At 36.8% G+C, this 25,896-nt stretch overlaps 1 protein-coding gene across 2 annotated transcripts in view; it reads right to left on the bottom strand.

Annotated features, from left to right (window-relative positions):
• RP1 (RP1 axonemal microtubule associated) overlaps positions 1-25,896 on the bottom strand; it is a 210,839-nt gene that overhangs the window by 18,438 nt on the left and 166,505 nt on the right. For both annotated transcript variants that reach the window (XM_070747755.1, XM_070747756.1), the window contains 9 exons: positions 22,768-22,919; positions 18,335-18,587; positions 16,834-17,060; positions 15,323-15,449; positions 11,737-11,885; positions 7,246-7,453; positions 5,024-5,083; positions 4,631-4,809; positions 2,555-2,771 (listed from right to left, as the gene is read on the bottom strand). In XM_070747755.1, the coding sequence (XP_070603856.1) occupies positions 2,555-2,771; positions 4,631-4,809; positions 5,024-5,083; positions 7,246-7,453; positions 11,737-11,885; positions 15,323-15,449; positions 16,834-17,060; positions 18,335-18,587; positions 22,768-22,919 (1,572 nt within the window). The remainder of the gene's footprint in view (positions 1-2,554; positions 2,772-4,630; positions 4,810-5,023; positions 5,084-7,245; positions 7,454-11,736; positions 11,886-15,322; positions 15,450-16,833; positions 17,061-18,334; positions 18,588-22,767; positions 22,920-25,896) is intronic.

Below are 25,896 nucleotides of genomic sequence, written 5' to 3'. Positions count from 1 at the left end.
TTCTCAGAATTACTCAAAATTTCCACTACCAGTTCTCTGAACTACACAAACTTTCCACTACTGGTTCTTCAGAACCTGCCAGAACCTGTTGGATCTCACCCCTGGTCCAACTGGAAGGTAACCTGAACATGCATGGCTACCCTGAAGGCACATGTGTAACTTTACCCTATAGTTACCTGGGATGACATAGTAAGATATTGATCTAAGTAACTTATAGCATAGATACCATATAGATGACTTCCATTTTATAGTTTTAATTAGGTTTCTTTGCTGTAAATGCAAATTTTAGAAATAATCATGCAGAATTTTAATATATTTATTCTGATACAATAATTCAGCTGTTCAGAACCTTTTTATTCTGATTGTTTTGTTAGTGTTGGTTATTCTTTCTAGTTTTACATCATCTGTATTTGTATATTTCAAGTCTGAATGGAAGTAGAAAAGGTAGCTCAGTACATATTTCACCACCAAAGTTAAATAAATCTACCCATTCTATTCTACAGTCTTACAGTCCTTCACCAATCAGTATAAATCTAGAGTATTGCAGCCACTCAACCAAATTGGCTCTCTGGTATTAATAATAATAAACTAAGTGGTTTCTTGAGAAAAGAACTCTTTGCCAACATCTGGACAATGTTTTTTCACTATCTGTAGGCAGTGAATAGCAGATGGCTGATTGGCTGGAAAAGTGGAAACACACAGCTATATTGAGTGAATAAGCATTACAATGATAAATATACCAAGCAGTAACATTCAGAAATCAACAGCTACAAAAGAATTAAGCTGATCTGATCTCACTAAATTTAGTGAAACAGAATTAGCTTGAATCATTCAACTAGCTTATACAACCGGCTACTAATATTAATGTGTCAGACAAATTTAATATTACTGGTGAAATACTAGAAAAAAGAAATATGTTCTATTTAAACAAAGGATTTTTATGATCAATGTATTAAATTATTTTGAGTAATTTTCAGTTCAGTTACATAAAATATTTAGCATTTCATTTAACATGACTAATGTAATTTAATAAAATATTTGAATTCAATGGCAATTATTTTCATGCTTTATAAATACAAATTCATTTTTGCAAATGATTATATTCCTACATTCCTACTTATTTTTTCCAAAACACTCACCAATGTTTACATCTAATAATCAGTTTGATAATTTAATATTACTTATACATTCACCATAAAAAAATGTCATGTGGCAAATATGCAGACTGATCCATTTCTATCGCTATTTAATAGATATATGTTTTCACGTGTGTATCATTTTATATGAAATTCGGTAACTGTTGAATATTGGTCTATACACTGAATCTCATTATAGATATGATCTCATAAATGTATGGGGAATAAAGAAATACTCTGCTATTATGGTAACAAGTTGGAATGTCTTCACACTGCTTTTATTATAATTTTATTATAATAATTACCAGCCTATGTACAGCTGATGGTAACTGACTTTTTATCAGCATTTCATTGATTTCCAGTGACAATATTGACATATCATGGAATATGTTCGTATGTAATAAATGAAGTTAGAGCCTATTACAGCCTACAACTATGTCTTCAGGGCATTTTGGAAAAGCAACAAAGATGGGAGCCAATCATACTTCTGGAGGAATGATGTTCCATAGAGAAGAGGTCACCACCAAGAAGGATCTTTTTCATGGTCTCACCCCATGTATTTCCCTAACAGAATTGGATAACAACATATCTTCCCTTTCTGTACTGGTGGGCTGGATGGGTGTAATGGGGAAAAGTAATACTCCAACCAGTGGTGGGTTGCTCCTGGTTTGGCCCAGTTCTGCAAACTGGTAGCGGCGGTGGCAGAAGGCTCCACCCACATACCCGGAATACTTCCACGCATGCACAGAAGAGTTGTGCGTGTACTTGCATACATGTGCAAACCAATAGCAATGAGGTTTAGAACCCACTACTGCCCCAAGCCATGTAGGGCATTAAAAGCGATAACCATTGTATCCTGAAACAGGATGCAGCCAGGGGAGCTTCCACAAAAGAGGTGACACATACACAAGTATAGGCTTACAATAAACTATTTGGGCCACTGCATTCTGAATATTTGCTGGATATTACGACGTACCTCTACAAATAGTAGCAAGTATCAATAATGGAGGTTAAGGACTGTTTCAAGTCTTTCTTCACAAAAGTGAAGGGAATACAACTCTCACATTGCTATGACACAAGACTCTTGTTTAAGTAATGCCTAGGAACCAATATACGGTATCTTTCAAAAATACACATTCTCATCTGCTATCATTGGAGTGTGCCCTAGACCTTTAAACTACAATATAATGGAAACAATTATACCTCTCCTCTGTAGTATGAGTGTCTGTCAGTCAACAGTTTCTGACACACTAATTTAATGGAAGGCTTAACTTAAAATATTGACCTGAAAATAGTAACTTTTTTTTTCAATATATGGAGACCTTGTCATTTTATGGCATAGTTAATTAAAGGACATTAAGAGGGATCCAGTTGTAATTTCTGGAGTATACAATGTCCAAATTCCAATGGCTACATACCAGAAAGGACTTTTCTTAATGGCCATTCAATAGGGAACTCAAGCCACTGGTCTCCATTAAGAAGAGGAAATGTTGCATTTAATGAGAGACTAAAGGTATCCAGGGTTACAGTGTTCTGGATTTTGAAATGATGAAACAATTGCCATATGTTTTCTCCCAAGAGATGAACGCCAATCTTCACTTTATAAAGTGTTCCTAGATCAGATGGGAAATATACCTAAAAGAGAATAGCAGAATAAGTAGTTTTCCATTATGTTAGTACTATGTACAAACAGTGCATGTCCTTGATAACATGCTCCTTAACACATTATGATTAAAATTACATTAAATAATATTTTAAAATGACATTTTCTTAGACAATGTCTATTCTTAATGATCTCATAGGCTAAAATGGAGAGTTCAAAAAATCTTATTTTCTAAGTCCACAGATCCTTTTTTTTAAAAAAAAAGCATGGATTGATTGATAAATAAACAAAATTATGTGCAAATGCAAATATTTTATACTCCTATGATAATACACATTAGTATTATCTTGTGTTTACAGGTCTTTCTTAGATGTGTTCATTATAATATGCCAACAGTAAAGTTAAATGTCATTTTATAAAATAATCAATAAGATCAAAAAGAGTAAAAAAAAAATTCAGGACTGCTGCTTATTCTTATTCTTTTTTCTGCATAAAGCAAGATTCAAATAGGCAGTATCATAACTTACCAGCCACAGGGTAAGGGATTTAAAGGAAAGAGTGACAGATAGCCACTCTTGTTGTGAATTCTCTAGATCTGTGATGGCGAACCTATGGCATGCCTGCCTGAAGTGGCATGCAGAGCCAGGTTGCCTGGCATGTGCGGCATCACCTGTTCCTCTTTTGGGTTTCTGGCACATATGCACATGTGATGATCAGCTGGCCTTTGTGTGTGCGACAGTACTGGAATCTGGCAGAGCTGGTCTTCCATTTTCCGGCATGAGCATGCACGCTGGCCAGCTGATTTGAGGATGCGCATGTGTGGCAATAACTGGAAGTTGCCAGCTGGTGCAGATGTGTGCTCCAGATACCGGAAGCACATTTTCTGGCATATGCATTTTTGTAGTTAGCTCTGGCCCAGCTCCTGCCCCAAGGACTGTGGATGTGGGGGAGACATCTACCTGCTGCAGGCCTGTTTTGCCCCCAGTGGAATCTGCTGATGAAGGCTCCTCTGACCAAGAAGACATGAGTGACAGGGAGGAGGAGAGTGTGGCAGACAGCTCAGAAGGAGATCAATTATCTAGCTCTTCCTTGGATTCAGAACAAGAGTTAATGATACAGCCACGCATGCGGAGAGCGATGTATAGGCAACAACAACTGAGAGATTATTATGAAAGAAAATGAGGCCACCTGTGGTTGGGTGGGGCTGTGGTGATTAGTGAGGCTGCTATAAATAGCAGCCTGTGGGTTTGGCCATTGTGGAAGATTATCTGATCGTTGTGTTTCGTGACTGCTTTACTGACTTTGACGTTTTGTGTGCTGATTTTTCCCCGCTTTGAAACTAAACCAGAGCAAAGTGTGTTTCACTTTGTGAAAGAAGGACTGTGAATTGCCTCACAGCTGCAGCTAAGTATCACAGAACTGATAAGGGACTTGTACAAATTACCAGTTTGTTTGGAGATGAGTGCTCTTTGCTATACCAAAAGAGGGCTTAGTTTAAGTGAATTTTCATTATAAAGAACATTGTTTTGAATTTTCAAACGTGTGTGTGTCTGAAATTTGTACCTGTGAATTTTTGGGAGGATTCTACCAGAGAGCCTGACAGAACCTGCATGCCCTTAGGCAATTCCTTTTAATGGTCACAGCCCAGTTGAGCATGTGCATGCACACAGGCAAAGTGCTCCCTTTTTGACACTTTGTGTCTCCCGCGCTCCCTTTTCAACACTCAGTGGCAAAAAGGTTCACCATCACTACTCTAGAACACTGCATTGTGAGACAGTCGCTTCACTCTACCTTAGTGTTAAGACTAAGATGGAAAGATTTATTTATTAAATTGAAAAGTTACTGTGTCTATGTTTTCTCTCTATATGAATAATTTAAAAATTGATTTTACATCAAGCATTAATTTGTCATCAGCTTGAATTCCTGTTTTGTTTGTCAAGGAAATTGGTTCAGATTTGCCATTGTTTCCATAGAACACCCAAATCAGTTTAGTAATGTTTTCCCAAGACTCTTCACATGCTTTTGATGGATCTTCACAACACGTAGTGCAAGATATCGTCCATGGACCTTCTAAACAAATAAAAGAAATTAGTATTATGGAAAGAATGTTCAAATTGGTTGAACCTAGTTATATATTAATCAGTATGTATGTTACATTAGAATGTTAGACAAGATATTTAAATATAATGATAAAAACTCATATTGCCAACAATAGCAAAGTATGTCTAAAACAAAATATTTATTTCAACAGTCCAAGGTATCATGATTGCTGTTACATAAATACCTGATTTCATGTTTTGGCTTGATAACAATGAGGCAGCTGTGCTTCCCTTATCCAGGACTTCTAATTTAGAAAAAGATAAAAAGAGAGATATTAATATTTCTTTGTAAAAGAATACAGAGATTTGTTAACTTTCATTCAAATATTTGACATTCATATTTTCCTTAGAGAATTGGAGAAAGCTTCCTGGATGATTAATGGAATCTGCTGTGGTTTCTCACTCCATGCAGAACACATATAGGTTTGCATCATCAATTAATGTTAAACCATTGCCATAACTTTTTGTGTGTGTAGCTGGGATCTTTCTTTCTTTCTTTCTTTCTTTCTTTCTTTCTTTCTTTATTCATTCATTCATTCATTCATTCATTCATTTATTAGATTTGTATGGCGCCCCTCTCCATAGACTCAGGGCGGCTCACAACAACAATAAAATAATTCAAGACAAATCTAATAATTTAAAAACATTTTAAAAACCCATTATTAAAGCAGACATACACACAAACATACCATACATGAATTGTATAGGCCCAGGGGAATTGTCTCAATTCCCCCATGCCTGACAACAGAGGTGGGTTTTAAGGAGTTTATGAAAGGCAAGGAGGGTGGGGGCAGTTCTAATCTCAGGGGGGAGCTGGTTCCAGAGGGTTGGGTCCCACACAGAAGGCTCTTCCCCTGGGACCTTCCAAATGACATTGTTTAGTTGACGGGACCCAGAGAAGGCCAACTCTGTGGGACCTAATCGGTTGCTGGGATTCGTGCAGCAGAAGGCGGTCCCGGAGATATTCTGGTCCGATGCCATGAAGGGCTTTATAGGTCATAACCAACACTTTGAATTGTGACCGGAAATTGATCGGCAACCAATGCAGACTGCGGAGTGTTGGTGTAACATGGACATACCTTGGGAAGCCCATGATTGCTCTCGCAGCTGCATTCTGCACAATCTGAAGTTTACGAACACTTTTCAAAGGTAGCCCCATGTAGAGAGTATTACAGTAGTCAAATCTTGAGTTGATGATGGCATGAGTGACTATGAGCAGTGAGTCCCGGTCCAGATAGGGCCACAACTGGTGCACCAGGTGAACCTGGGCAAACGTCCCCCTCGCCACAGCTGAAAGATGGTTCTCTAATGTGAGCTGTGGATCGAGGAGGATGCCCAAGTTGTGGACCCTCTCTGAGGGGGTCAATAATTTCCCCCCCAGGGTTATGGATGGACAGATGGAATTGTCCTTGGGAGGCAGAACCCACAGCCACTCCGTCTTATCCGGGTTGAGTTTGAGTCTGTTGACACCCATCCAGACCCCAACAGCCTCCAGGCACTGGCACATCACTTCCACTGCTTTGTTGACTGGACATATGCTAATATATTGAAAAGTAGAACTGTTTGAGTGTATCAAGCCATGTCTTTGGGCTTATATAATATCAGGAAAGCAGGAATAGTTACTTTTATATATAAGTTCTCTCTCTCTCCCCAACCCCCCCCCCTTCTTCCCTCCCTTGAAGTTTATAGGAATAAGAATAGAAAAGAGAGGAATTGAGAGGGAAGAAGTTGAGCTACTTGTGGCTATTGATAGAATAAAGCTTATGGATGTAATCAGCAAGATTTTTGCCATTTACATGCCAGCTTTTCCTGTCTCTGGTTCCCTAAAATATGAAAGGATGGAAACATTGTTGTTGTTATTGTTGCTGTTGCTGTTGTTAGACTTCATTCCCAGAATGTAACGTATTATTTCATGACTAATTTGGAATATATAAAGAAAATGGAAACGTTTAAAAAAACTTTTTAAAAGGTTTTTGGTTTTTCCATAAGTATCTTAAGAAAATTTTGAAAAACCAAAAGGTACAACAAGAAAGAAAATTTCCAGTTTATAATAAATAATAATTTATAAAACATATTAATATATCTTCCGAGCAGTAAGAACAATTGAGACTATTTCTTGCTATTATAGCATTTCACCCAGTGCTTTTTGAAGGAGTCACGAAGACAAAAATAGTTGATAACAGACACTTTCACAAATTTATGTTGTACTTGGTTGCAACTTGCAACATTTAATTAATACTCTACAATCTTATTGCTAAATTGGCTTGTGCTGTTGCTGTCGTAAGCAAAGATTCTGCATAGTGTTCTTTCTGTTATTCAAGGTTAGAATAAAGAACAATATTCTGCCATTTAGAAGGAGACTTTTCACAACGAATCTCAAATGAGAAATGTCTTAGGTAACACTGACCGGTAGCATTCAGTGTTAGTGAGGCATATTTTTTCTTTTCTGTTGTGTCTTTCAGCCATTTCTGTGTCATAAAGAGTGTCTCTTTTCCTTCACATTGCGGTTCTTTCACTATAATCTTCTGGAGGTGCCAAGCAGAGCCTTTTCCCTTTTCCACAATCAGTTGACACAGAGTTCCAATATCTACTGCTTCTATGGAAAAAACATCCACCTAGAAGGACATAGTCAGCATATAAACGACTTAATAAACAGAAGAATGAGACTGATACAGCCACTATAAAATTGTCAACCACACAAAAGCAATAGGAAAGTGAAGCTCAATGCTTTATTCTTCTTTGACAACCATTAATCTACATGCCGGTGCCACCTTCCCTGATGTTGTAGCAGTGCCGCCAATCTTTAGATTATATTTATAACAAAATTATTCTCTGCATAGCTTTGCAACCCATTAATTTAGCTATATGAACAATTTCAAATCCATAGAATGTATATGCTTTCCAGCCCAATCAACATCATCACAATCAATTTGTGCAATCTATAATTAGCAACTTAATTGTTGCTAATGTAAGTTGAAAGTGGAGTACACTTAAAAATCAAATAATATATTTAGCATCAATTTATTATCTCTCCCCCCCATTTTTTGAACATCTGGCCAGTTTAAACTCCTGTTTAAAACTGACCACACCATTCAAAGGAAAGATAGGTTCTACAGAGGTCCATCTATTATTCCCCAACCAGAATAAGGTATTGATAGTCAATAAGATTACCTGTACTGAGGTTCAGAGTTTCTGATGAGATGTGTAACATTTCTAGGATATGCTGTGCTAATGTTTGTGTCAGGGCTCCAAGTAACATCACCAACAGAAATAAAACTCCAAGGCAGGCATGTGCCTCAAAGTTCCAATTTATTAGAGAAGTAATATTGACACATCTGGGAAAACCCGAATCTTAAAGGGGGCAGGTTTTCCACACCCAAAGGAAACCCACGTGTCCATCACATGGTCCAATCAGTTCACCATCCAACTGGAATTGTTTCTCAGTAACGTCTCTCCAGGTGCAGGCTAAACATCCTTGACTCCCCGGGAAAAAATTGTTCTTATGGCTATATATATGTCTCCATCCAACCCCTTCCCATTTCTCCCAGCATTATCAAGTGTGGCAACCCTGAAGATCCAAAGTAAAAAGTGGCCTCCAGGGCTGACAATTTGCTGTAATGTAACTTGAATTAATTATTCTATGCAAGGGGGTGAGATTATTGTTGCAGTATAGGAATTTGCCCAATAAATGAAATTAAATAAATTTAATTTAATTTAATTTAATTTAATTTAATTTAATTTAATTTAATTTAATTTAATTTAATTTAATTTAATTTAATTTAATTTAATTTAATTTAATTTAATTTAATTTAATTTAATTTAATTTAATTTAATTTAATTTAATTTAATTAGTTTAGTTTAGTTTAGTTTAGTTTAGTTTAGTTTAGTTTAGTTTAGTTTAGTTTAGTTTAGTTTAGTTTAGTTTAGTTTAGTTTAGTTTAGTTTAGTTTAGTTTAGTTTAGTTTAGTTTAGTTTAGTTTAATTTAATTTAATTTAATTTAATTTAATTTAATTTAATTTAATTTAATTTAATTTAATTTAATTTAATTTAATTTAATTTAATTTAATTTAATTTAATTTAATTTAATTTAATTTAATAATTTAATTTAATTTAATTTAATTTAATTTAATTTAATTTAATTTAATTTAATTTAATTTAATTTAATTTAATTTAATTTAATTTAATTTAATTTAATTTAATTTAATTTAATTTAATTTAATTTAATTTAATTTAATTTAATTTAATTTAATTTTTTCTTCAATAAATTTAACTAGGTTTAATATGTCTGAGACTGCAAGATTACCAGCCACTATTAGATGGTGGCAAGGAGATTCAAAACACTGTACCATTTTAGTGAACATCCAAATTATCATTTGGATTTTAGCAACTGGATTTTAGCAAAGGATGATAGCCCTAAATATAGTAGTCCTAGAGAAATCAAAAAATAGTTTTAAGTATGTTTTATTAATTGGATTTCTACATGCTGTTTTTATCATTGTTGTTAGCCGAGTCTGCGGAGAGGGGCGGCATATAAATCCAATAAATAAATAAAATAAACAAATAAAATAAATAAATAAAATAAATAAGTTCTGAAGGCAGCGGTTGGCTACTAGCTGGAACACTAAATTGCACTCGCCTCCGCAGCTAATAAGTGCTTGCGGAGCGAGGGTGATTTTGCTTCTGCACCTGTGGAGGTAGAAAAATTGTGCATGGAACTGCAGGTGCTCACGTGTTTCAGTGAGGTTTTTTTGCTTCCGTGCATGCTGAAACACAGGCACACCTGCGGCTCCATATGCAATTTTGCTACCTACACAGGTGCAGAAAAAAAATTGCGCTGGCCCCACAAGCACTTACGAGTTATGGCAGTGAGCGCAATTTAGCATTCTGTCTAGTAGCCCACCGCTGTCTGGTTGGCCTGATGGCTCATATATGCTTTATGATCAACAGTAGTTGATTCTTCTTGACTTCTCACAAGGTTTCATTACTGTCAACTCGGGTAATTTCCCATATTTCCAGAAAGATTTAGGAATGGGGGGGAGATGTCTTTGCAGAGATATTATTTCTATCTGTCAAGTGGATTTCACATGGATTTTCTCTGTCTATTGGTTCTCAGAACAAGATTGTCTCCAGTTTCCATTCCTTCTCTAATGCTGCATATGAAAGTGTGGGTGTAGAACCTCAGATTTAGAACTGGATATTATCAGTGTCAGACATACCTGATCAGGATGCAATATGACTTCCTCAACTCTTCAGCCTAATTTGTCAGAAGTATCACAGACATGGCTTGACTAAATTAGGATTAAGTTACTGTATACACTATAAATGACCACCAAGTGTAGTACAAAGATATAAATGACTTTTAAATATTATGAAGGGATTGAAACATTTTCCCCGTCATTCCAAATTAACTAATACAGTGGTACCTCGGTACTCGATCACAATTCGTTCCAGAAGTGTGGTCGAGAACCGATTTGGTCGAGTACCGAATCTATTAATCCCATAGGAAATAATGGAAATGGATTTAATTGGTTCCCAGCCCCTGTTAACTCGCTGGGAACCAATTAAATCTATTTTCTTTATTTCCTATGGGATAAATAAATTCGGTACTCCAAGCTTCAGGAAGGGTGGGGGCGGCTGCAATCCCTGCAGCTTTGGGAGGCTCCTTTCCTCAATGCTTCGTATTATTACCTGTGAGCAGCTGCAAAAACTTTCTCCTTCGCGGCGGCGGCAACGGCAGCAGCTTCCCTTCGAGGAGCAACAGCGCCGGGAACGTCACGTAATGAAGGGAAGCTGCTGGAGTGGTGGCAACTGCTGAGATGGCTCCGGCAACTTCCCTTCATCACGTGACGTTCCCGGTGCTGTTGCTACTCGAAGGGAAGCCGCCGCCATTGCCGCCGCCGGGAAGGAGAAAGTTTTTGCAGCTGCTTACAGGTAATAAGAGGAAGCAATGAGGAAAGGAGCCCCCAGAAGCTGCCGGGATTGCAGCCGCCCCCACCCTTTCTGCAGCTTGGAGCTCTTATATAGCTCCTCAGCCCCCTGAAGCTGCTGGGATTGCAGCAGCCCCCGGCGGTAACATTTCAGATAATGAACAAAATTTTCTGTGGCTGTTTGGTATCCGAATTTTTGTTCAGATACCGAAGCAAATTTTTGCCGAAAATTTTGTTCGTTATCCGAAATGTACGAGAACCAAAGCGTTCGAGTACCGAGGTACCACTGTATTTGGTGCAGTGCCTGGTGGTCTTGAAGCCTAGCAGTTGTGTGTTTACATTGTCGCCATGTCTAGTTAAAGAAAAGTAGTTCCTACTTCATCATCTGCAATCCTGAAAATAGGCATATTGCTGACACCAAGATTTATTACTCTATGACATCTTCAGGAAATGGTATAACACCTCTGCTCTGAGTAACTGCTTGCAGTGAGTAATGGACAAGGTAAAGGATTCTTAAGTGAAACAGATCACAGATAAGACAGTTCTAGTTGTGAGGAATAAATCTGCCTTCTCCAAATGGGAATATGGTCTCCCAGAAGGAATAAATAGCTACTTGGGGAAGAACATGGAAATTATTCTTTCTTAATTTTACAGACTGAGGCAAAAGGCAGGAAGGCCTATCATTGGCTTTAATTGATATGCCAAACATAGATCTTTTCTTTAAAGACCTTTGATTAAATTATAATTTATTATATTATAATCCAAAGAATGGTGTGTGGGGGGGTCGTAATGTCTTCTGATATTTTTCCTTCAAGGCCATCACCTTAGTTCCATCTCCATGCTCATGCTCCATCACATTCTCAATTAGCATTGTATTCTAGATGTTTAGTAAAGAGTACTATTGTATATCTCTAATTAGGACAAATCATACATATATATCTTCTTTTGTTTATTTATGTGAAAAGCTTACCTTTCCTTCAGAAAAGCACCCCTGCTCATTCCTGAATAATTTTCTACAGCCTGTGTCTCCCATTGTCCCTTTTAAAGTGATATACACATCAGAGTCTGTGCCTGACTTTGGGGCTGAATCCGTTGAGATATATAGAATATATTGTTTAACTAAAAACAAAAACCAAAAGTAACAATACACCCTACATCAGTTAAATTATAAAGATAAATATATGATATATGATAGACAGACATACAGACAGACAGATATTATATATCCTTTATACTGATGTCTAGTAAAGCAACAAATATGTTTATTAGTAGTTGTTAATTACAATATTTTCCTGTTTTCTTACCGAAAAAGGCACTCGCAGTCACAGCTAATAAAATTATTAAAACAATCTTAAGTATAGCAGCAAACAAGAAATTAAAGTAAATTAAATGTTACATGGTTTATTTATGGGATTTATTTTTATTTATGGGACTATATGATGATTGGGTATATGAAACATCTGCAAGCAAATAACCAAGAGAGAGAGCACCAAGAACTTCGCAATTCAATCTTGAGCTATAGATATCCTTTTCTATTGGAACAGTAAAAACAGATCATATAAATATGAAAGAGATTATGAAAGCTATGTTGTTCACTTTCTTGCTGAATATATGGCTCTGTATACAGTATTTCTTATAGATCTGATTACCCTTCTTAAATCCAACAGGCAAAGTTGAACACATCTGTTCTTGAGATTATCTATTCCATTGTCAAATGTTTATCTTAAGTTTTATGTCTAGAGTTGGAGTTTCTGCCAATCAGTTTTAATTCTGCTTTCTGGAGCAATGTCTGAATAAAAGTATTTTATATACTGGAAAATAGTATCACTTAAATTGTCTCTTCTGGACTGGATATATCTAGATTTTTTACTTTCATGAAAGGATTTTGATATGTTTCAATATACTGAAATAATTGGAAGAGACCAAGTACATAACACTCGAATTATGTGTACCGTATTTTTCGTGTATAAGACACACCCTTTTACTCCCTAAAAGAGGCTGATAATTAGGGTGTGTCTTATACTCTGAATGTAGCTTTTTCTCCAGCCCTAACTTGCTGCTAATATCTTCCCAGCTCTTACCTTGCAGGCTCTTTCATTATTTTTTCTGTGAAGAATGTTTTCCAAACCCTAAGTCTTTGCAGGGTTTTTTCCATTGCTCTAACTTGCTCCCAAGAAGTTTCTTTCCAGCCCTAACCAGGTCCTAACAATTTTCCCAGCTTTTACTGGCTTGCAAGCTCTTTCATTGTTACTCTCTGGGAGGAATATTTTACAAACCCTGTCTTGGTAGGGTTTTTCCCCCCATTGTTTTACTTGCTCCAGCCCTAACCAGGTGCAATGTTCCCAGCTCTTACCAGCTTGCAAGCTCTTTCATTGTTATTCTCTGCAAAGAAGAATGTTTTATAAGCTCTAAGTCTTTGCAGGGTTTTTTTCCCTTGCTCTACTTGATGAGATTTTCTTTCCAGGTTCTAATGATGTTCCTAGCTTTTACTGGCTTGGAAGCTCTTTCATTGTTACTATCTCAGAATAAAGTTTTTTTAAAGCCCTTAATTGGGGAGAAAATAATGTGCTGAAGCTGACCAGACCAAGGATACTAGCCAGATGAATATCTGGTAAGCATATTCTTTCCCCTATTTTCCTCCTCAAAAACTAAGGTGCGTCTTATACCCCGGTATATATTAAAGGTGCTGCTGGCTGATACTGGAGGGATTTGTCATCAAATTAAATGCTAGTAGTTATATACTGCTCAAAAAAATAAAGGGAACATTCAAATAACACATCCTAGATCTGAATGAATGAAATATTCTCATTGAATATTTTGTTCAGTACAAAGTTGAATGTGTACAACAACATGTGAAATTGATTGTCAATCAGTGTTCCTAAGGGACAGTTTTATTTCACAGAAGTTTGATTTACTGGGAGTTATATTGTGTTGTTTAAGTGTTCCCTTTATTTTTTTGAGCAGGGGTGGGCTCCAGCCGGAACGCCCAGAACAGTTGTTCAGCTGGGGAAAGCAGAGCGCATAGGTCTGTTAGGGTTCTAGCTGCTCGTGCATGAGTGTGCACAAGCAGCCAGAGCGATTTCAGTAAAAAATTACCAGCTTTTTTGCTTCTGCACATGCAAGGAAGCAAAGAAGCCAACAATATTTGCTGCCGGAAAGACGCCCACGCGCTGTTCTGGCTGCTGCCCATGTTCAACCACACCATGCCTGCGAAACCCCTGCAGGCAAGGTAAGAACCAGGTGGGCCGCTTGCAACACAGCACACTGGGCAGGAGTGGGTGGTGGTGGAGAGGCGCCAGGGACGGGCAGAGCAAAAGGCGGCCGGCCGCTGCAGGCAGCCACTGCCGCAAGAGACACAGGGACGGGCAGGGAAAAAGATGGCTGGCAGCTGTAGGCAGCTGCACTGTGAGAGGCGCCAGGAGCGGGCAGAGCAAAAGTCAGCTGGTGGCTGCAGGCAGCCACTGCCACGAGAGGCATGGGGGTGGGCAAGGCATAAGGCGGCTGGTTGCTGCAGACAGCCACTGCTGCGAGAGGTGCTGGGGACGCGCAGAGCAAAAGGCATCAGTGACCCGCTGTGACAAGGGCATGGGGGGCGAATGGTGGTAAGCGGGGTGAACGGCAGCGGCAAGCGGCGACTTACCCTTTTTTAGGCTATTTCCGGTAGGGCTGGGAATGGTTGCCTGCCTCTGTGAGCAGTGTATTATAGTTTGTAGTTTCTTTCATTGAGTTGCTAAGCTCTCTTAGTAATCAATAAATGCGCTAGGGTTATACAAAGATATGCTTTGCTTGTAGAAAAATTAATGCAAAACATATTTTGATTCACGAAACAACCTGCCTTTCGCCTTCTAAAATATACAGGAAGAAGCTTCAGCATATGTATGACATATACATATAAGCCTTGTTGAAGAAATTGGAATTGCTTACAAGACACCCAAAGCAAAACAAAACAATTCATAGCCCCTTTGTTCATAAGACAACTTTTAATGAAAAGTATGTCCTGCCCTGTCAATTGTTTATCCATCACTTAGATTGGATTACAACAATGGAGATCAATTCTAGACAACACATTATAAGAACAAACCAGAGCAGAGAACACAACAAAGAATATAAATCACAATAAAAAAATAGTCTCATTATAACAGCAGGCTGATAGTGGTTCTGCTTTCCCATCCTTTTCCAACTTTTCTTCTTTGAAGAAAAATAGCTTTGCATATAGCAAGAATTCTGGAAATTACTGTTAGTGCTGGCATTACACAAAGAAGAAACAATGATTCACCAGTTTTGCAAAAAATAAAAAATAAATATGAGCACTTTCTCCCCCAAAAGCAGGATATCTAACTAAAAGTAGAATATAACATTTACTCTTCTTTCTTAACTGTTATTTGGCATCAGCCACAGCATCTAGTATGTAATTTTAAGAAATGATGCCTGAGCTGGCTTACTATACTCTTTCATTTCTTTTTCCTTTTTGTGTGACTTTTCAACTGCACATAGGGAGCAAATGTCTTTTGTAAGCTTTTGTGGAAGTTGTTTTGACTCTTTGGTAAGTAACAAACCTGTTAAAAACCTGGTGCCAGTTATCAGAATGGGAAATTCAGCCACTGTGCATCCTTTATTATCTGGAAAGTTACGACAGCAAGGTATTTCTAAAGTTTCCTTACTCTTTCTATTTTGAAGCTTCACCTATAGAAAAGAAGAAAATAAAGTAATAAACAGAGCAGGACCTAAGGAAAATATGTTTCCTTCCAAATAGTGTTGTTTTCCATTTCCTGCTATAGTATAGAAACTATATGCACAATATGCCACAAAACCAGATAGATAAATTAGAAGAATTATCAAAACTCAAATATACAAAAAAAATTAAGTATTTAGGTTTATGGATTACTGCAAATTGTGCAACAATCAAAAAAGACAATTATGATGAACTCACTAATGATGTAGATAAAGATTTAAATAAATGGTCAAAAGTTCCTCTTTCCCTAATGGGAAGAATAGCTACAATTAAATCAAACATTCTCCCACGCTATTTGTATTTATTCCAAACTGCCCCGATAAAATTAAACAAAGTCTTCTTTGAGTCGTTACATAAAAAATTCTGTAAATTTATCTGGGCAAAGAAAAAGGCGAGGATAAAAATTAAATGTATGTTCGATCACCATACAAGAGGGGGATTTGGACTTCCTAATATGGAGTTGTATTATAAAGTCTCAACTCTCAATTTAATTAGGGAATGGATAACACTGAAAAATAGAAGGCTATTAGCACTAGAAGGCTATGACCTTCTGATGGAGTGGCACGTCATCTTATTAACAGACCTGCACAAAATACCATCATATTTCAAACAACACTACGTTCGCAATGCCTTAATTCATGTTTGGCAATTTATTAGGAAGAATTACTATCTTTCCACCCCAAATATATCTAAAGAAATAACTTTAACTTTAGAAAAAGTGCAGAGAAGAGCAACAAAGATGATTAGGGGACTGGAGGCTAAAACATATGAAGAACGGTTGCAGGAACTGGGTATGTCTAGTTTAATGAAAAGAAGAACTAGGGAAGACATGACAGCAGTGTTCTAATATCTCAGGGGCTGCCACAAAGAAGGAGTCACACTACTCTCCAAAGCACCTGAGGGTAGAACAAGAATCAGTGGGTGGAAACTAATCAAGGTGAGAACTAAGGAGAAAATTGGTGACAGAACACTTGATCAGTGAAACAGCTTGCCTTCAGAAGTTGTGAATACTCCAATACTGGAAGTTTTAAAGAAGATGTTGGACAGCCAGTTGTCTGAAGTAGTGTAGGATCTCCTACCCAAGCAGTGAGTTGGATTAGAAGACCTCCAAGGTTCCTTCCAATTCTGTTATTATTATTATTATATCATAATATGTTGAATCAAGACTTAATATTTAGAGTTACTGGAATCAATGAGATTTGTTGTGATATGGAATTATTAAAAACCCATTTATGTAAAGGCCAACCCCAGATCATCATGTATGTTTATGAATAGATTTGTAATATTAAACTACATTTGTATAAAAGTATATATTAATGCATAGTTAATTTTTACCTCATGACAATGCCATGTTTCTCTGTCTGAGTCTTCTACTTCCAAGCGAATTTTCCAAATCTTATTAAATTTCTTATCTAGTTCCAATGATGTCTCGTAAGTTTTAGATCCTTTAGGAATGAAGACTGAAGCTGATGTACCTTTGTCATCACATACTGTCAGAATTAATTTAGAGTTTCCATAATTATCTGACATTTCCCTAGTTACAACAGTGACATCCCATGTCCCTAGAAAACAAAAAGAAATAATTTGTTTGCGATGCTATGTCTGAAATTTTAAAAATGCTTGTTTATCAGTTCTGTAGTATAATTTAGAAGATTTTTAAACTGGATGGAATAATTGAGAGTTTAATTACATTAACCTGTAGAATCAAACAATATTATAATTTATATAACACTCACAAATTACTCAGTAGTCCTGGGACTTTTTTTCTTCACAAAAGTGTCTGAGGAAGACACTATTTTCATTTTATAGAAACTTTTAATTCAAAGATAGGATTTCGCTTGTAACTGAAAACCTTGTCATGGAGGTCCTTGTCATTGTGCCCTCTGAATATAAATACAATGTTATGTTTATGAACAGCACCATGCCTGAATTCAAAGTTGTCTCACCATGCATCACTTTGAATTAAAGATTTTCTCCAAGTAGAAATGTAAGGTAACCAAATTAATGATCTGGTGCTTTTGTGAGCATATAACCAATGAGAATACTCTAGCAGATCTATATTCCTTGCTACTTGAATTCACTCGTTATTTTAGCTAATCACAATTAAAGCAGTATTTCATATACAAGTGGGTATTGGTATAATAACTGTAGTAGAAACAAATATAATGTCTACGAAGATTCTCAGTCATCCAGGTCATGGTTGTCCCAAAGGTGCTTTTTTCAAAACGCAACTGAACTTTCTTGTTTTTCTTTGAAAAGGGGTAGCTTTTTCAGCAGAAAGTCCAGCTGCCTCTTGAAAAAAAGCACCTTTGGGATAAACAAATACAATGTTTTTTTTAGTATTTAATACAATGTATTTTTGAGTATACATGTTGCAAAGAGTTTATGCCTTCTAAGAAGGAATAAGAATATTAAACTTGTCTTTGGAGTAGTAATATGATCATTTCAATTAATCAAAATTTAAAGCACTATTCCCAAAAGTGACTGGGGAAAAGAAAGAAAACTCAGCTAGAACAGGTGAGGAAATAGCCTCAAATCCAACAGCCTTAGGTCTCACGCACAAGACTTCTATATTCTCTTTTCTCTCTCTATGGGGCATTCAATCCCCACATCTCATTTAAAACATTGATTATACTTTTTAATCTCTCCATGTGCTTATCTATTTTTATTTAAATATTATGACTGCATTATCCAGCTTTCCTAATTGGCAAAGATATATACTTTGCATTAAAGATATTGTTCTTGTAAACCTATCTTTATTCTCAGTTGATCCAACTAGGAAAGACAAAGATGCATAAAAAAAAAACCCTTGAAAGCATTTTATTATATATCTTACCATGAACATCTTTTGTCAGACTTTCTTGATTAGTTTTTCCCAGAAGCCGCAGTTCTTGTTTCATCTTTCCATCACCAACACCACTGTCCAACCATTGCTGGCATGGGAATACATACTGACTATCGCTCTTCCCCAATTCTTGTATCAAGATGTGGTCAAGGTACCATCCAGCTCCATAACCAGAGTTATCGTGTTCCACCAATACTGAGCTTAACATCCCAAGATCAACTGCTTGGATTGCAAAGGTACTTAACTGTTTTCGGATGGGAGAAAAGGGAATCACCAATAGATAATCATGAAGAAATCCATATTAATAGCAACATAATTATAGCAACCAATTATTCAACTATGTTTATCTATTTATATACATTTTTTCTGATATTCTTTTGAAAGCCACAAATCCAGCAATATCCATGCAGTGGGACTTTCCAATGTTGTAATAATCATTTCATAGTGGCAGAAACTGAAGGCCTTAATATGAGAGAATTTGTCTTCAGACAACTATAAAGCATTTATAATTCACATAGAGAACAGGGTGAAAGAGTCATTGTAAGTTCAGCGGCAGTGCCAGAGTTTTATGCATGTCTCGTCTCCTTTAAAGGAACATTTGAATGCTTCCAATACATCCTATTTATTTATTTATTTACTTACTTACTTACTTACTTACTTACTTACTTACTTACTTACTTACTTACTTACTTACTTATTTATTTATTTACCGTATTTGTTTGTTTGTTTGTTTGTTTGTTTGCTTATTTATCTATTTATTTCATTGATTGATTGATTTCGATGCCGTCCTTCTCAAAGCAACTCAGAACAGCGTACATTGTAAATACAAACAATATATGTGAGCAATCTAATTATTTTAAAAGAACATATACAAAATTAATAAAAATCTAAAACCCCTTATGCAGTCATCCACATTCATCCAATTCAATCACTCATCGGCTGAGGACAATCTCGTGGCTCACGGTCCCCATGTTCGCCAGCAGAGGTAGATCTTCAGAGCTTTACAAAAGACTAGGAGGGAGGGGGATGTACGTATCTCCGGACGGAGTTCATTACAGAGGGCCGGGGCCGACACAGAGAAGGCTCTTCCCCTAGGCCCTGCCAGGTGAAATTGATTGGCCGAAGGGACCTGGAGAAGGCCAATGCTGTGGGACCTAACCTGCTGCTGGGATTCATGAGGCAGAAGATGGTCCCGCAGGTAGTCTGATCCTAAGCCATGTAGGGCTTTTTAGGTCATAACCTATAAAGTTTAACAGTTTTTATGAAAAACAGAATCTGGATTTCTTGCTATTTGGGGTAGCTAATCCACGAAAAAGAGCAAACCCTGACTACCCAATATATTGCCTTCTCCAAAAAATTAAAGTCACATTTAGAACATCAGGAAAAACTGTTAGAGAATGAATGTATATTATTTGAAAGAGAAAAGGAAATGGATAAGAAGCAGTTTGACACAATCCTGGCTGATGTCTGAAAAAGCTACACAAAGAATGGACCCAGTTAGTATTTGGATTACCACCAGGGCTTTTTTTTAAAATGAAGAAAAGGCAATTTAAAATGTTTCCTGTTGTTGCCAAAATAGTAGCATGAATATACTGTATCTATGTTGTTTGACTCAAAGGAGACTTTTCTTCAATGAATGATTATAGTAGTATATTAAGACAAATTAAATAAAACCTTAAGGAAAAAATTGAAAATATTTTAACTGTTTAAAAATCAGATTTATACATCTTTTAAAATCTAAATATTAATATGATTACAATACTCTTCAGGAAATATTACATTTTTCTTGGGGAAAAAAAGAATAACTGATATTTTTACCTTTATATATTTAGTTATTATCATACAAAACAGTTACCATGGCAAATGGTATTCTTAATGAGCAAGTATATGAAAAAGACCAAAATAGGTAACAGGCATGAAAAAACATATTGAAAATAACTTGGAACATTTTAGCACTTTTGAGTTTGTTATGGAAATTGTAAATCCGGTTTGTGACAATCTATACACTCATGCATAATACTAATTTTGGCAATATTAATCTTCCTTTTATTTATTCTTTTTCAGTTTCAGATCCCTTAATAAGCACATCCTATATCACAGTAATATCAATTTGAGAAACAGTTGTCCAAGCAGGGGTGGGCTACTGCCCGGACGGACGGAGGAACGCAGTGGGGTAGCAAAAATGGAGCTCCACCCCAGAACACCCAATTTGCACTGAGAGATGTTGAAAGAAAATTCAAGGCATCCTGCATAAGCCTCGCCCACAATGTGGTAGTAAAAAATTTGGTAGCCCTTCACTGTGTCAAAGAGACAACTTTGTTATCAACAGATTCTCTTCATGGAGAAAATTTTAATTTTCACAATTTACTAAAATGCCCTTAAAATGAAATTTTATGTTATGCCATTTTTCTCTTTGTGGAAATGCTAGCTGCTGAAAGACAAAAGTAATTATTTAAAAACGATTTTTTAAATTTAAATTTGCTTCAACTAAGTGCAAAGAACATTTCCTATTTATTTAACCCAGAGGTGTCAAAGTAGTGAGCCATGGGTCAGATGTGTCACACATGGGCCACACCCACTCTAGCTCTGCAAATGAGAAAAATGTCAGGAAACATATGATGGTCCTCGGAGAGCGGCGGCATATAAATCCAATAAATAGATAAATGAATGAATGAATGAATGAATGAATGAATAAATAAATAAATAAATAAATAAATAAATAAACAAACAAACAAACGTGATGCTGCAACTTTGACATTCGTGATTTAACCCATTAAACCAATAAAGGCAATTACCTATAAAGATAACTCAAGTGATAGAAACCAGTTTTGTTTGCTATGACATATTTAAATTCTGTTTTTCTTTTATCAAATAACTTGCACTGATGTTTGAATAGTGATCATATAATCACAGAGAGGCTGCAATAGTTGCAACTTTGAAGTCCATTATAAGTCCTTCTCATTCAGTGCCATTGTAACTTTGGTTGCTGAATGAATAGTTGTTCATTGAGAACTACCTACATCTCCAAAATAAGGGATGGAAATGCAAATGATTTTTGCAAGGATGAATAGAAATTTGGAAATTGGCATTGCATCAATAATAGTTTGCAAACACTATCATTATCCTAGGGCAGGGGTGTCAAACTCATGTCATCACAGCAACGCCATATGATGTATCAGGACTTACCCCCACCCCCTTTGCTAAACTGTCCATGGCCAGCACATAATGCATCCAGCCTGCTGGCCAGGAGTTTAACAGTCCTGTCCTAGGGGGTAAGTAAAAAATAGCATCTGAAAAAGTTTTTAAATGTCCTCTTAGAATTCTTCAATATAAGACATTCAAGTAATCTCTTGGGTAAGTAAATCAATTGCTTGGCTAATTTTATATTAATTTTTAATTACCAGAAACCTGTAATCAAACACCAGCACATTGTGTTAATTAGATTTGGTCTGACCAGAAAAGGGATATCTGAACACAGATATCTCATGTTATATTTGTTACTTAGAACCTCTGATGTTTAGCATTCAGACTTTGCTGGTCATAATTTAGGGAATAGATATAACAATCATGGTATCCTGTGTTGATAGATAGATCAATATTCACTAAAAGCCATAGCAGTATAATATAGATACCTCTCTTCTCCTCAATAATAGGTGTTTTATCAGAATTTCTGGAAAAAGTTACTTGCACTGGGACTTTTTCAATAAATTAACAGATCCTTTTTCTATAAAGCATTTTAATGACTTAAGTTTTTAAAAAATGTTAATGAGGATTTCATGACTTAGGAATTTGTACTACATGTGCTATTGTAAATGCAATGGACTAGTGTGAATTGAAAGCAGACAGGAATCAGTTTTCATTGAAAGCAAATCTGTCTGGAAAAGATCTTGACTTTTACATTATGATAGCTACTAAATCTTTTGATGTGTATGTCAACATGTTGAATGTATGAACATTAAAAGATTGGTTTCATAATATTAAATACTTTGTCAAATATCCTTTTATCTACGATTGTAGTTCTTGGAGAGGGGTGGCATACAAATCCAATTAATAAACAATCAAATAAATTACTTGTGACAGCTTAAGCATTGTCCTAATTTTCTACTAATATATTTTAACTTTAACTTAGTTTTCTACTAATTTTCTACTAATACATGTTTTGTACGTCATAGTATGTGGCCTTTGTTTCCTTCATGTTTGAAATGAGGGATAATTATGGAAAACAGATTTCAGATGTTCAGGATTGCGCTTCAGATTTTTTTCAGGTTTTCACATAATGATATGAGTGACAGAAGTTTGAGGCTGTCATACTTTTGTCTTCTAACTAATTTTGTGTATTTTGGCACATGGCTATTCTACATTCCAATGAAATATGAAATATATACAAAATTTTTGAAACATAACTACACATGTTCCATACTTACTTGACCCTTCTCAAACTGTGGGCATGACTTTGAATGCTTCAGTTGTCTTTTGTAGGAGTCTCCATTCTTCCCCAATAATGTAATAAATATATTTGCATCTGTTTCAGATGCAGGTAATGTTCCTGTATAAACACTGATTGAGTAAGTAATTTCTGTAATAGAACATCAGATGAAAAAACATATGAAAAAAATCCATGTAAAGAGGCAAAACGTCACATATGTTTTCATAGACTAAATCAGCGATGGCTAACCTTTTAGGCATGTAAGCATGCCCAAATTGAAAGGTGCATGCACACACGGGCATGTGCACATGCTCGGAAGAGACCCAAAGACCAGCTGGCTGGCGGGAGGTGGGGCATTCCAACACCAGCAGTGCAGTAAGAGGTAAGAACTTTTTCTTTTGTGAGCTTCTGTTTCATCTTTTGCTCATAAAAGAAACGGCATGGAGATGTGACCTGGGGCAATGGTGCATGTGCCAGCAGAGAGGACTCTGTGTACCATCTCTGGCAGGTGCGCCATAGGTTCGCTATCACAGGAATAAATAGTACTTAGTGCTACATCATAAATCTGACCAGTGGTCTCAACCTTGGCAACTTCAACTTTAAAATATGTGGACTTCAGCTCCTAGAATTCTTTGGCCAACTTGCTGTGTACAGCTATGTACAGAATAAAGCTCTATATTAAATTCTGAGTTGCTTGTAGATCTAAAGAAGTCCCCAAGCAAATGTAAAATGTAACACTTGAAAATATTTGACAGACTTTAAACAATTAAAAATTAAAAGAAAACTGCCTGTAAAATATATTCAAAATATCTACTTTTGTTGTGCCTTTGCTTATAGCAAAGTACCTCCCTTGAGCATTAGCATAGTAAAATAAAATCCATATGTATGTTTAGAGAACAATGTTTTTATTGAATTCACTAACTTTGTGTTAAGTTAGTCTTTTTCTGGCTTGACACAGTGAAATCAACTGCTATCAACCTTGATACAAATGTTAATAGTGTAATGTGTAATGTGCTTGTTGTTGATGACTCAGTCATTCATAACCTCTTCTGTCTTTTTCCATTGTCATTCTGTATTTATTTACTTAACATAGAATATCATCTTAACCAAATAATGGTGTGCATTTAAAAAAAAATGCACGAACTCATGGCAAACTAATTCAGAACCCACTACTGGTCTAATAGGAATCTATGGTCTCACGGACTACTTGTGATCACCTACAGCTCCAATTACAACTTCTCCAAATTCTATAGACATTGTTTCATTGTCCCCCCAAGACATCCCTTGGGGACTGTGAAGTTAAAATTATTTGCCAACCAATGTTGAAAAATAATACAATATTACAATCCCATTAAATAGTTGTGAGAATCAGTAGCTGTCAAGCCCAAACTGAGGCTCGACATTACTGGGGGGGGGGGGGGGGAAGGAAATGGAGATGTGGCTGGTGGCAACTTACATGGCCCTGACATTGGCAGAGATGCCAGTGTGAACAGCTGACATAAGGACTGTCAGCATGCAATTTCTGGGGGCGTCATGACTCATTGCAATACAAGATGCTGATAGATGACATCATCAATGATCAAGTGCAATGATGAGGTAGGCGGGACATTTGAAATGAACACTGAACATTTGAGTGGGCTTTAGGAAATGCCAGATGGTAGTTAGGTGAAAGATGGAATAGATATAAGGGCACAGAAAAGTGGAGGTCTCCAGTGCTGGCTTTAGACTGCTCTAACTTGTCGTGAACTGAGGACTAGATTTGTAGTGTGATTAAAGCTTGTGAGTACTGTAACTCAGCTTCTGTCTTTCTGTGTATTCCACATGGATCCAACCCAGACTGGCCGAAAGAAAGCGAACAATAGAGACATCCACTTCTTCCCAATGTGGATCCTCCTCAGCTGTTCAGTAAACCCTGTTAACCCATAGAGACAACTTAGCTTGGAAGGGGGACAAGATATATATTCTTAAAGTCCTCAGATCTACAGTATTAAAAAGATGCATGATGTCAAGCCGGCTGTCCACTTTGGGTTTCTTAAGATGTTACATCTAACAAGGTCACAATTCTAGTGGCACCAGATAAGAGCAACTAAACCATGGCCTGGTAAACCACTGGACTTATTACTGGGCTAATCCCATTCAACCATGGGATGAAATTGCCATGGATTTCATTGTTGATCTCCCTGATAGCCATGGATCTACAGTCATATGGTTGGTTATAGATTTGTTTTAGAAATAAGCACATTTCATCCCATGCAAAGGCTTACTGTCCACATGGCAGCTAGTGAACATGTTTCTCCAGCATGTTTACCACTTACATAGGGTGTCATGTCATCTCAGATAGGGAAGTGCAGTTTACCACCAGGTTCTGGCGGAATTTTAGACAGTTAATCAGGTCCTCACAGGGGTTAAGCTCAGCATTCCACCCTACAATCAATGGGGCTGTTGAAAGAGCCAGTGCTATGATGGAACACTATTTGAGATGTTACGTCTCATACCAATAATTGGACTAATCACAGTTGCATTAAAGCTACCACCGCTACTGGGTAAAATCCATCCTGTGTTTCATAGTAACTTGTTAAAACTGGTAGAGACAATTAAATGTAGGCCACTCCCAGAACCCCCACATGAGATTACAGACCACTATTAAATAGATAAAATATTGGATTCAAGATGATCTAGGGCAAAGATTCAATACCTGGTGGAATGGAAGGGATATCCCTTTATTGAGGCATTCTGGGTGGCAGATCCATGAGACTTTTACGACAGTTCCATCAGAAGTATCTGCATAAGCCAGGGGACCCAGTCACTGGTATGCATGACACTAACCCCTCTTCATTATGTCTTCTAAGTGGACCCATGGTAGAGGGGAGCCGCCTGTTGAGCCCAGACTGAGACACAACATTACTGAGGAGAGAGGCAATGGGAGCTGTGGCTGGTAGTGATTTACATGGCCTCTATGATGGCAGAGATGTCAGTGTGAGCAGCTGATATAAGGACTGGCAGAAAGCAATCTCTGTGGCCCTCACGACTCACTGAGATACAAAGCACTGGTAGATGACATCATCAATAACCAAGTGCAATGCTGAACTGGGTGGGTAATTTGAAATGAACACTGAACAGCTAAGGG

Source organism: Erythrolamprus reginae, chromosome 3, assembly GCF_031021105.1.
Source record: "Erythrolamprus reginae isolate rEryReg1 chromosome 3, rEryReg1.hap1, whole genome shotgun sequence".
Classification (NCBI taxonomy): Eukaryota; Metazoa; Chordata; class Lepidosauria; order Squamata; family Dipsadidae; genus Erythrolamprus; species Erythrolamprus reginae.
The sequence above is the reverse complement of the archived record's forward strand: the minus strand, read 5'-3'. Positions and strand labels throughout refer to the sequence as shown.